Source organism: Lucilia sericata, unplaced genomic scaffold (assembly GCF_015586225.1).
Source record: "Lucilia sericata isolate MDLA Ls3-8-SP2 unplaced genomic scaffold, ASM1558622v1 Contig000051F_arrow, whole genome shotgun sequence".
Taxonomy (NCBI): domain Eukaryota; kingdom Metazoa; phylum Arthropoda; class Insecta; order Diptera; family Calliphoridae; genus Lucilia; species Lucilia sericata.
The window spans coordinates 742,157-755,407 of NW_023994087.1; the positions used below are offsets into that span (position 1 = coordinate 742,157).

Below are 13,251 nucleotides of genomic sequence, written 5' to 3' on the forward strand. Positions count from 1 at the left end.
ATATATACACATACATACATACATACATACATACATACATACGTATCTGTATTTGTATTACTTAATATAAAAAGTATAGAAATTGTAGTGAAAACGAATTATATCCTTTTCGTATTAAGTCTATAATAGTGCTGCTATAATATATACTGTAAAAGGCGGATCTAGATTTATAATCTTGAAGATATTGCAGCAGAATTTTAAGTATTGCATGAAAACCCAGACCTGGTAATAACATACTACTATTATAACAAGTAGTAAAATAAATAAAATTAAAATAAAATGAAAAAAATATAAAATTTAGACAGCTTAAACATTAGTAGCTCCACTAGAAAAGGATGAAAGCTGTAGTTTTGTGAGAATAAAGTAGAAATATCTGCGAATCTGATACATATAAATAAATATTAGGCTTTACGTGAAATTATTTTGAAAATTATGATATCATACATTTTGTGCATGTTTTTGGATCATAAATAATATTGGCATAATTTTTTTTGTTTAAATTCCAACTCTTTCATCTGCATATCTGCGGCCAAAACACTGATTTTGGACGAGATTTTGTATATACCAAAAACTTTTTTATACAATTCTACAGGAAAAGTTAAGATATATGAACATAATTTGATTGAATTTGGATGTGCTAAATTCTAAACTTGATTTTTTCAATCGTAAATACCCTTAGAAATAGTGTTAAACATTTTATTTATTATAATCCGTTTAGGAGTTATTATGTTAATAATGTTAATTTGTGGATTAATAATTTCCCATCCAACAAAGGTTTTTTCACCATTACCTCTACATTTAATAAAACTCTACCAAATTGATGTTTCATATATAACTTGTATAATTACAAATTTTTGGACTTATAACGATAGAAAGGTCTAATGATAGAATTTTTGTTTTAGCATAATTTTTCTCAGCAAAAAGCGTAATACTTTGATTATGCGCAAAGAAAGAAATATTTTTATTTTTTTTTAAATGCATCTTTAGATAATCCTAAATGCACTTTTGGAGCGTTATAAAGGGGTGAATTAAGCACATTCTTCATGAAATTAATGACTAAAGCATGATTTCTATTCTGCAGTTTCTGCTCTGCAAAAAATTCGCTCAAAATCATTGAGAAAAAAAAAATTTTTGTAGTTTGGAACGAAACCTAATTAATAAATACTATATAATCATTATGCCTTATGCGAAAGTTAAAGCGTTGGTTAAAGTTAACAATGGTATACTTAGAACTTTTTCCATATAAAAACTTCGTTTTAAATCATAGCGAACTTTAATAATAGTTTTTGCTACTCGGTTTGACAACCGCTTTTAAAACAGTTTTTTATGCTTTACTACTTTTCGTTTTTATTAAATGTTGATTTTTCGAATATCAAATAAACCGTTTTTTTTTTTAATTTAAAAAAATCGGTTTCGACTACTTTTATTTTTGCTTTGCATTCAACAAAACTGTTGCTTGCAGGGATTAAAATATATTTTTTAAAACAAGCTTTCGTTAATTTTTTTATTTCCGTAATTATTTAATATATATTTTTTTTTTATTAACCATAAGAAATTGTTGATAGATGAATTATTTAATTTTGGTGCTAAACATGGGACTGATAGGATGTATTTGAGAATTACCTAAACTTTTGTCATAAAACTAAGGGATTGTTGAATAAGCTAGGATTACCTAGTTTCCTTAAGTATAACAAAAGTGTCCCACTTTTTTTTCCTAATTTTGTATAAATCAGACGACTAGATCTAAAGTTATTATCTTTTATAATGTTAAAAGTCAGTTCGGGAAATTTCGTTTCAAGTGACCCAAGTCAAAAAATTGACTTGGATGGACAAATGTTCAGCTCTATCGGTCAAGAACTGCAGGGCTTAAAGGGGGTAAAAGTTGGACTTTTTGGTCATACAGTGTTTTATTGAAATGAGTGTAACTTTGTATCCCACTAAGTAACCATAAAGCTCTTAAAGTAAATGGTTTAAGCTTGGTTTTGGTTAAGAAAGATTATACACCATAAAAAAATGGTGCATATCGACTCGGAGACCTTAAGTTCCATTGCGATTCCCTTCAAAGAGTGAAGATTCAAAAACAGAGAAACAAATAAAAACACTACAAGTAAAGCCATAAAAGAAGGTAAAATTATAGATATAATTAACAAGTCAGTACCCCAAAGCATAAAGAGATAAGAGAGAAAATCTTCGTCCCCCTATAAAGCCCAGTCGGAGAAGAGACTAATGCCCTTAATAAAACTTAGTAAATTGCGAGAGTCAAGACCCGCAATATCCCCAATTTCGTCGTGGAACCTATTTGGTAGCATATTTTGGCCATCGGATCTCTCGGATCGGACCGTTTAATGTTAACCTTGCATCTTCTAGTAAATAGTACCGGTTCCGTTTTCCCAGGATTTACTCCTAGTCCCTTATCCTTCGTCCATAACGAGAGTTCACCTAGTGCAGTTTCCATGATGTCACTGATCGTGGATAGAAATTTTCCTTGATAAGACAACCCCCTGCGATTTTCCCCTCGAAACCCTTCTCCTTATGTAATGATGAGGTTCGAGTTGATAAATCTGCTGCTAAGCATGCTTCACTTCACCATGAAATCCTGAACTCCAAGCTCTATAAGCGAATCTCTAATCGCCTCAATCTTTATACTATTGAAAGCTCCCTCAATATCCAAAAACGCGGCAAGAGTATAGTCCCTATTCTTCAAGCCGTGCTCAACACAACTTACCACTTCATGCAGTGCACTCTCAACAGATTTACCCTTAAGGTAGGCATGCTGAGCGCCACTAATGATGTGACAATCAATATTGTTCCTAAGATGAAGATCTATCAGTCTCTCAAGCGCCTTCAAAAGAAAAGAAGAAAGGCTTATATGTCTAAAACCTTTGGCATTGAGTGGCTTGCCTCATCGGCCTTGGGTATAAAAATAACCCTAACCTCCATCCACCTCTTTGGTAGATACCTATTACCAAGGCATCTCCTAAAAATTTTCTGCAGAACAGATAAAGCGTCCTGAGGTAAATGGTTTAACACGTAGATGCAAATGACGTCTATAGCCGTCATATAGTGTTACTTTTTTTCAATATTTATTTCACTATAAATCGGAGTACAAGACATGTTTTTAAAATGTGTCAACATTATTTAAACAATAAAATAATATAGTTTTGTTATACCAACAAAATTTTTTATTAAAATTAAATTTTTTTTTTTTTTTTTTGACTCAAAGAATAATTAAAAGCATACAAAATATTTCAAACATAACTTCGAATTCTCGAACATAATTTCGAATATTCGAACAAAATATTGTCATCAATTGTACTCAAGACTACCAAATTTCTGCGAATTCGGGCCACGGGAACTAGTTTTAATAGCATTCAAAATTTTCACCATTTATTCAAGAAAAAGTTTGAATCGATTCATTCGATTCAAACAATCTATTTTGTATTGTTTTAACATAAACAAATTGTTTACTCACTCGATTTGAATGTAGTTGCACATTCGCTTGATAGTATTCATAACGTTTGAGTATAACAAGACTTTGTAAATACTATTCTAAACAAACAATGAGTTGAGTGCGAAACAATGAGTCACTTATTGTGTGTAGCAAATAGAGTTACTCATGCAGGGCTCTAGTAGATTCATCATTTTTTGGGTGAGAGTCAACGAGTTAAGCTTTCTTTTCTTAAAAAAAAAAAAAAAACAAAAAAAAAACTTCCATTTTCAGAAAAAAGCTGAAAATTAAGTGCCAAATATTGAAAAAAAATCTTATTCTTGAGTTAAACAATAATTTTTTTGATAGATATCCCACTCGCATCCCATTATAGGACTATAAAGCCCTTAAAGGAAATTGCATAAGCTTTCATCTGAGGAAAAGAGGAGTTGTTTGAAAAAAAAAATTAAGATTTTTTTGGAAACAATGAAGAAATAGTTATCTGAACGCCTTTGCAATTTTTGCTAGGAGCAATAGGTGAAAAGTTATACTCATTTGAACAAAACCTTGCATGACCAAAATGTCTAACTTTGACCCACCCTAAGTCCTACAGTTCTTGACCAAATTGTGTCTGGACACCATCCAATAGTACTAACCTTGGTGCAAATTTCATCCAAATCGGAAGACAGATGAAAGTTCGGTCACTTGACACGATATTGCCATATGTTTTTTATACAATTTTAAACATATAATAATGAAAATCGTTTCTTCTGAATTTGAAAAATAACAACTATGTAGTTTTTTTCAAATGTCAACTATTTGAACACCGGTTTTTGGAAAATGTCGAATAATCGATCACCCTAATAAGTATTCAATTAATCGTGTTTTCCTTTTGAGAGGTGAGCTGTATGTGTAACAGAAAATTATACAAAATAATAATGTTCAATGCAATCACTAGAAAATATAAAAAATATTATAAATGTTTATTGTTTTTATATAGAAACGTTTCAAAATGCTAAAAAATATTTAATATATTTGTCTAATGTACAAAAAACTATTAAAAAATTCCACTGTCTGTAAGTGACTGTCTAAAAATATAAAACGATTTTTTTTTAAATTTTAATTTTTTAAACTATCTCCTCTATGTAATAAGTATATTATAACGATAGTAAAGTTATTTTTTTATTTTGTTTTTTCTTATGTACAGTTTTAGCATTTAAAAGAAGCGATACAAAATGGTAATAGGCAATCAAGATACTGGTGGGACCAACAATGGATCCCATCCATCTGGTATTCCACAAGACCAAATCGATAACATTATGAGCGGCATTGCCAATACTGGTGATGTAAAGATGAATAATCACAGAAAAAAATTAAGACAAAGGTAAATATAAATATTATATATCTTCACCTGAAACGCAAACGGCCCTAACTAACCATAAATTCAAAATCGATTTTATTATTGATTCTAATATATTGCATCAAAACAAATGTCCAAAAACAAAATTGGACTCCTCGAACCAAAATTTTCGATTTTATTACCAAAAACAAAATGCCCAATCTACTAAAACATTTAAATATTAAAGTTAAAAAGTTGAATTTATCTAAAATGGATAAATTGGACTTTTTATCCGTAATATTTAAAAGTTTTTGTAGATAGGGCCTTTTGTATTTTGTTAATAAAATCGCAAATTTTTTGTAAACATCTCACTCCTTATGCGTAGTTCACAATCGCCGTCGTAATTTTTTTAATTAATACAACGCTACAACGCCTGTTGTAAATTTGACAATAGTATGTACATTTTTGCAAATATCAAAAATACCATAGCAAGAGCTTGTAGGGCGTGAACTATAGGAATATGATATTAAGGAATATGATATTATTTGTTCGCGATCGTGAAAAATGTTCCCACACCAAAGGCGATGAAGTTTTGTATAAATTTTACTCTTTCTATATGAGAAAAATAAATATTTTTGCCAACCTTTTTGCATTTGTATTACATTATCTTAAAGAGAACATTGTTCTTTAAATCCTTGTTATGGAAATTTTAACAAATCGCGATAATATTGCATGTTATAGAAAATAGTATACTTTTATATGAAAATTATTAAAATAATTTTTGAAAAATAACGAACGAAAGCATTTTAGAAATTTTTTTCGGTGCGGGAAGTTTTTTGACCGAATTAACTTAAAAAATAGCATTATATTATCAGGAAAGTATTAGCTATAAGGCAGTGCTATGGTATTTTGAAGCCCAAAAAAAGTCATTACCCTAATGTACATACATATATGTATATCTACATATGTATGTATGTTGCTTTGACATGTGAGTGTTAAATAATGACCAAATTGAATTGATGTATGATTTCAGATTCGATATAATAAAGAAACTGGGACAAGGAACGTATGGTAAAGTACAGTTAGGTATTAATAAAGAGACTGGACAAGAAGTGGCAATAAAAACCATAAAGAAATGTAAAATTGAAGCAGAATCCGATCTAGTACGTATACGAAGAGAAGTACAGATTATGAGTTCTGTGCAGCATCCAAATATTATACACATCTATGAAGGTATGATTACGGAGAATTTTAGATGCAATTTGCATGTGATAATAGTAACGAACTGTATAAATGTCTTATTCGATTTTAGTATTTGAAAATCGCGAAAAAATGGTTTTAGTTATGGAGTTCGCTGCTGGCGGTGAACTGTATGATTATTTATCTGAGCGTAAAGTCTTGAGTGAAGAGGAGGCTCGTCGAATATTTCGACAAGTAGCTACAGCTGTTTATTATTGTCATAAACATAAAATCTGTCACCGAGATCTGAAACTGGAAAATATTCTATTAGATGAACACGGTAATGCAAAGGTGAGATGACTCCGCTTTCGTTAAAAAGGTGTTAATTGTATGAAAGCGTGTAAACATTAATTATCATAAATTTATAATATAGATTGCCGATTTTGGTCTATCGAATGTTTTCACCGAGCAATGTTTGCTGGCGACATTTTGTGGTTCTCCACTCTATGCTTCGCCTGAAATTGTGGAAGGCACTCCATATCATGGACCTGAAGTCGATTGTTGGTCTCTAGGTGTTCTCCTTTATACCCTAGTATACGGATCAATGCCATTTGACGGATCAAACTTTAAAAGACTTGTAAAGCAAATTAGCCAAGGGGATTATTATGAACCAAAGAAACCGTCTAGAGCATCTTCCTTGATTCGTGAGATGCTAACGGTTTGCCCTCGCAAGCGTGCTACAATTGAACAGATATGCTCACATTGGTGGGTCAATGAGAATGATAATGTATCTTGTTTGGAATTGGCTGAAGATCTAGCTAATCAAACACCAGTACGATTAGATGTTCTTCTATCGTTGACGCCAGTGGCTGTAACAGCGGAACAATTGGTAGTACCTTCTGCTGATGGTGGAAATTCAGCAGGAAAAAATGCTGTCATTCCACGAAGCCATTCTGTTGGTTCAATACGCGATGTAGTTCCTAATACAGAAGCTGAACGTCGAATATTGGACATGGTTGCAGGTAAGTTAACAAACACACACTCACACAAAAACATACGCAAAATAAACCTTGAAATAAATACCTATCAAACTATCCTTAAAATTTTAAATATCAGTATGTAGTTGTCTTGATGTCTAATATTTTACATTTGTATCATACCATTGTCGCCTTTCCGATCTTCCCTTTCCCACATGTCCCCTGTTCCTTATAATCTAATAACGATCTAATATGAAATTTATTATAATGCGCTCATAGTGAACTAAACTTGAAAAGTATCTATTTTAACGCCATGACTCATCTTTCCCCCTTTTCTGTACATTTTAAAGCTGGTGGTGAAGCAGCTCTTATGCCATCTCCCACACGTACCATCACTCCTGCACAAAGTCCACTTCAGACCAAACGAAAACTCGAAAATACCATATCAACAGACAATGCAGTAGGTGTAGCCTTAAAAAAGAAAGATAAAACCGAAGATAGTGCTACTAACGTGTTGACAAATGAATTAGTAACAGGAGGGTTAGGAGCCTCTGGATCGAGAGTAACGACGACTTCTTTAGTTGAAGAAAGTGTGCCCATGGAAACGGATGAAATGGCAGCAGCGAAAAAAGAAGAATTTTCCACGAAAGACATGGAATTGGTTGATGATTTGTGTGAACAATTAATACAAGATAAAAACGCCAACATTGGTAAAGAAAAGAGTAATGTTTTGGGAATGTTAGCAGATAATAACAATGTCGATACGGTGGAAGATTCTCCGGAAAAGACAAAAGGTGCAACGAAGGTGATAAAGAAGTTTGTGAATAAACATAAAACGGCGGATTTGGTCAATGTCATTGGACAAATAGATCCGGATGAGCCTAAATCTTTAAAAACTCAAATCAACCCTGATAGCGTCGTATCTACAGCAACTAGTGGAGGCCCGCAATTCGTTCGCAAGTGCAGTTTACAAGATGAATCTCCGCTGAATAAATTTAATGCAGAACGCAGAAAATCTCGTATACTTGAAACAGCAGAAAAATTTCAACAAATGAATGCTTCCAATACGAATACTGGCGATAAGGGCAAGAAATTCATTATTCCCGGTGTAAGTGTTGGTAATTTTAAAAAGGAATACGAGCGCAAAGCTTCTACGGGGACTGGAAATCAGGGACAACAACTTACTGCAGGAGAACGTCGTGCATTGGAACAAGTTGCTGCTGCAGCCGCTGCTGCAACGACAACTGGAGAAAATGAAAGTCCTCCATGTGAAAGCATTGATCCCGTACCTGTTGAAGCCAGTGACTCAAAGGCATCCGTAACTTCCTTTTCATTGGACGAAGCTCGACGTTCGATGGAAAACTCAATTGCCTTGTTGCGTCAAGCTCAGACAGAGTCCTCCAAAGATGTTAACCAACTATGTGCCAAAACGGAGAATATACATGTCAGCGACTCTCAGGTCCCCAAAACTGCAACTGATAGAGAACGAAAGCTAATTAATGCTCGTGCGATTATTGGAAATGCAATTCAACCAGGTATGTATAATTTTTGTAATTGCGAGACTATATATACTGTTTTGCCGTGTATATGTATAATTCCATTTCCATTAGGAAATTATGGGTTGACTAACTGAGTGTGTTAGTAGATATTTATGTATGTAGTATATACAATGTATGTATATGTGTATGTATAGTATATACATATGTTTGTATTAAGTATATTCATACATATAAGTATGTATTGTAGATTCATCACATCATTGGCTCATCATATATATATTTTAGTTTTACACAGGCCACAACCACTACCACCATTAACATCTTTATCGTTTTTCGGCAACGGCGGCGGGGGCGGTTCCGGGGGCTATGTTCAAATGCGTGCGGTTAGTGGGAGTTTTTTGGGAACGAGTAGTACACCTGCTACTGAAAATCATGCAAATAACTACTATCGCGATCTTCCAATAGGCTATCGAAAATATCCGTCATTGTCTAACACTTCAACTCAGCCACCAAATGCAAACGTTGCCCTCGCCGCTGCTCGGCACACATTAATGGGACGTTTAGCTGCTGGTGGTATTGGTAGTTCTGTCCAACCGATCACCATGCAAAAAACTGTAGCTTGTTTATCGCCATCAAAACGTACAGGAAAAGAACAATTCAAATCACCCCATAATATGAATTTTTCATCCTCTGTGTCGTCGTCATCGAGCTCACCTTTGCCATCAACATCATTTCCGTCGTCCTTTACACAACCACAACACCCACTGCCGACACAGCCATTTGGTTCCACAGCTACCAACACCGCCGCCAATGCAAAAGCACTAGGCGCTACAAAAATCACCAACTCTTGCAATGTCATAAACATTAACAGTACGCCAAAACCGTTCTATAATGCATCTCAATCGCCATTGTGGAAATGTAAGTTTAGCTGTCGTTAGTTGATTCGTTCGTTCGTTCATTTCAAATAACAATTGTTGTTTGACTGTAGAATTATTAATTATTGTAGATACATACCGCACACTAGTTCAATATATTTTCCATAATCTTCTTTCCAAAGTTTGTTCTCAGATTAAAATTTTTTGTAAAACATTTTTTAAGTTTCGACCTTCGAAAGTATTTCCTAATTCAAGAGGTGATCGATAATTACAAAAGGAATAATGTTTTTGACGTTTTCGATAACAAATGAGGGAATTGATATTATTACTCTATTACTCTTTCCATTCATTAAATTAAAATTTGTATCTTATGCTTACCTTTCTTATTCTCTATCCCTCTTTCAAACATCAAATATGTTATGTGTTAGCAAACCCAAAAAATATGCTTTTAATGTATGTATGTATATACAAACAACCATATGGAATTATAAATTAAACAATAATAAATATATATATGTATATTTTAATATGTTATCCATTGTTAATTATTAATAATTTATTTAAATAAAAATGTTTAACAGTTTCTCAAGGGTCAGGCGATTCTCCATCGGCTGGTACTATGAAAACATCAACGGCATCAATAACGCTCAAATCGGCTACTTTGCCGCGTCGGAAAACCGCAAAAACTGAAATTCAGCTGGATATTAAACCACCAATTGCAGAACAACCATCAATGCGTTTCACTACAGAGATGCAGCACCCCGTCGCTGATCTGCGTAGCGCTCCACCACGAGAAGGTCCCGTTCCGTATAGTCCTATTAAGACAACGACAAGTCAAAGAGCATCTAGCTTAGAACCCAAAGAACATGTTATACCTATTCAGAGACCACCATCAACATACGCACGGACAATTTCAAATACAACAAATAGGTAAGATAGCGAAAAACTTAATGTTGCTAATCCTATAAGTTTATTGCTTAAACTCTCGTGTTTTTTTAACAGATCTGGATCGTTGTCGCGCCAATCGACCAATGATTCTGAGTCGGACACAACAACTACAAATATGTCGCAAGCGACAATAACTGGTTCCTCGCAGCCCATCAAGAAAAGTCCTCGAGAATTCATTATACCTATTGCTGTGGAGGGCGGTGGATTTATAACGCCTCGTGAGGGTAGCATAGAACCGTCAGAATCCAGTCATACAACTGGTACAACATCAAGTCGATCAACATTTACACGATTGCGCCCAACCCGACGTATAGGGTAAGTAATATTAAAAAATAATTTTCTATCAGACTGCCTGATATAAAATTTTAGTTCAATCGTATAACGGGAACCCGTGAAAGAAATCAATAAAAAATTGTCAAATGGGATAAACCTTATCTTTCCGCATAACCTATTTGCATATTTGTGTAGAAAATTATTGTTTACATCACTTGTAAAGTGAGTAAAGAAAATGTAAATAACTTTGTACCTAATTTTACAAATTGAATCGATTTTCTGCATGGATTCCTGTTACTCGATTGGACTAAAATTTGTCACTAGTTATTTTTTTTTTGGCACTTATGAACAAAATAAGACTAATCCAATAGTGTGCATATCGAATACTTACTGGGAATTAGTTGTGAAATGGAATATTCAATTACAGTTGAAAGAAACCGATAATGAAATTATACTCCTTTTATTAATGCATGTTTATTCGGAGAGTTATTGCGATAGGAATTATACTGAGCGATTTCTCTCAAATTTCCATTGTTAAAGATTTTAAACTATTTCAAACTATTCATAAGCAAAAAATATTCCAAACAAGTACATTCACTAATTCAAATATATATAAAATGTATAAAATGTAATGTAAACTAATTATTATTTTAGATCACTGCTAAGCGAAACTGGAGTCGATGAAGGATCTCCATTCCAAAAATTACGCACATCTTCCTCTATTCGTGATGGTGATGATGATACTCGTTTTACTTTACACAAATTAAGGTAAGTTTAATCTATACATATACCCAGCAAAAAAAGTGAGGAAAAAGAAGTAGAATTTTCACCACAAATAACATACTTGAAGTATTTCCAATTTTGGTGGAAAACCTATGAATTTTACATTAGCGTGTCATTGGAGGGATGTTGTTCATTTTTGACAACTTTGAACTACATCTAATCTTATTCATAGATGCAGTAAAAATCCGATATTTGGATGTCAAATATAAACCACATTCTTTCAATGACACGCTTATGTAAATTTCATTAATTTTTCACCAAAATTTGATGTACTTCGAATATGTTATTTGTAGTGACTTTTCAACATCTCTTTCCTCACTTTTAACTCGGTTTTTATTTGTAAAGAAATATTTGGTTTATAAAAGCGAAAAATATGTAATCGCATTTTTAGATGTGATTAAGATGTCGTTTGTAAAGTATGACATCAATTATTTTTTGCTGGGTATCTACGCAAAATTCTGAAAACAAATTACATCGAGGAATTCGATGTTGTTCTAGAAAAATATTGTAGAAGAGCAAGTTTCAAAATCTTCACGAATTAGCGAAATAATTCGATAATAGATAATTTTGAATATTTGTCATATTTTCTGTTTGCAGAAGCTCAAGGCCAGTAAAGAAAATAAGTCAAGAAAATGATTCACAGAGTTCTGGAGAGGAGGATGATGATGATGGTTTTGAAATTTTAACAGCGGAAAATCTATTTTCAACACTATTGCAACGTGTAAGTGAATATCTTCATATTTCCAAACTAAAAATACTATATTTCATTAGACATTCATTTGCAATTAAATATCATTTTACCTTTCTTTAAATAGTTTTTACAAAAATCAATGGTTTGAAAATATGAAACAGATATACGCACCGTTTATTTTGATAGTGTTTTTTATTTAATGTTGTTAGTTTGACATTTATAATAAAAGACATTTGCATACCTAAAACAATTGATTTTTTTGGAATTTGAGCTATGACAATTTAGTTGCAAAAAGGCGACATTAAACGTTTAGAAAATGAGCTAATATTAAATACATATAATATTAAATGTTCCTTCTCTCAACAAGACGTGTAATTCACAACAAACCCATTTACTAATTTGTAACACTGTTCAGCATATTTACTTAATAAAATATCTGTTCTTACATAGGTCCGGGCCCTCACCAATCGTATGAATGTAAACAACGATATTACTACAGCTTTTCCCAGTTCAAGTCGTCTTCTAAGCAATATGAGACAGGCACAAAGTCCTTTTTGGAATCAAGAACCATTTGGCAGGTGAGAAATATTATAAATTTCTGTTATATATTTTTTTTTTTTTTTTAATATTTTGCATATTTTTTAAATTCATTTTAATGCCACTAACTGCATTACTTTAAAAGCTAATATTTTTTTTACATTTTATTTACATGCTGCGCTTTTTAACAAAAAACTATAAAAAATAATTGTTAAACTGATCTAATAATGAAAAATCGTTATGATAAATCAAAAACCAAATGAAATTACCCAATTGCACACGTCCAAATGACATGGCACATACTTAAATCATGGATCAATTTTTGTTGTCATTGTTGTAATAAACGTTGTGGTGTATGTGTCGACTACTGCATTTTACATAATTTCATATAAATTTTTGGAACAAATAAAAAATTGTTTCAATAATTACAAAAAATAAACAATTTTGAAAATAATAAAATAGATCTAAAGTGAGTTACACGTACAGTGAAACAATTGAGAAAAGACAAGTGTAAGTATAATGTTCCATTTACATTCTCAGATTTTTTTCTTCTTTCCGTGGGACTATTTCTAAATAAAAATACATATACTATGTTTCTACTACATATAGCACGCGTACACTTCTTACAGAAGTATATTCTAATATGTACATACATATGTATATGCACATGTACATTAGAGATTCCAAAAAATATCGATTTTGCTTGGATGGGTCTTATTTTGT

General features: G+C 32.4%; 1 protein-coding gene across 13 annotated transcripts in view; it reads left to right on the forward strand.

Annotated features, from left to right (window-relative positions):
- Positions 1-13,251, forward strand: part of LOC119615976 (STE20-like serine/threonine-protein kinase) — a 48,092-nt gene that overhangs the window by 10,910 nt on the left and 23,931 nt on the right. For 5 of the 13 annotated variants that reach the window (XM_037972057.1, XM_037972058.1, XM_037972063.1 and 2 more), the window contains exons 2-13: positions 4,635-4,811; positions 5,800-5,999; positions 6,079-6,296; positions 6,379-6,967; positions 7,273-8,457; positions 8,707-9,339; positions 9,878-10,226; positions 10,299-10,559; positions 11,172-11,285; positions 11,898-12,021; positions 12,442-12,569; positions 12,991-13,038. In XM_037972057.1, coding sequence (XP_037827985.1) covers positions 4,663-4,811; positions 5,800-5,999; positions 6,079-6,296; positions 6,379-6,967; positions 7,273-8,457; positions 8,707-9,339; positions 9,878-10,226; positions 10,299-10,559; positions 11,172-11,285; positions 11,898-12,021; positions 12,442-12,569; positions 12,991-13,038 — 3,998 coding nt within the window. In that variant the 5' untranslated portion in view covers positions 4,635-4,662. Of the gene's footprint in view, positions 1-13; positions 226-4,634; positions 4,812-5,799; positions 6,000-6,078; positions 6,297-6,378; positions 6,968-7,201; positions 8,458-8,706; positions 9,340-9,877; positions 10,227-10,298; positions 10,560-11,171; positions 11,286-11,897; positions 12,022-12,441; positions 12,570-12,990; positions 13,039-13,251 lie in introns of those variants that run through there. The other 8 variants (XM_037972066.1, XM_037972071.1, XM_037972067.1 and 5 more) reach the window with 5 other exon arrangements.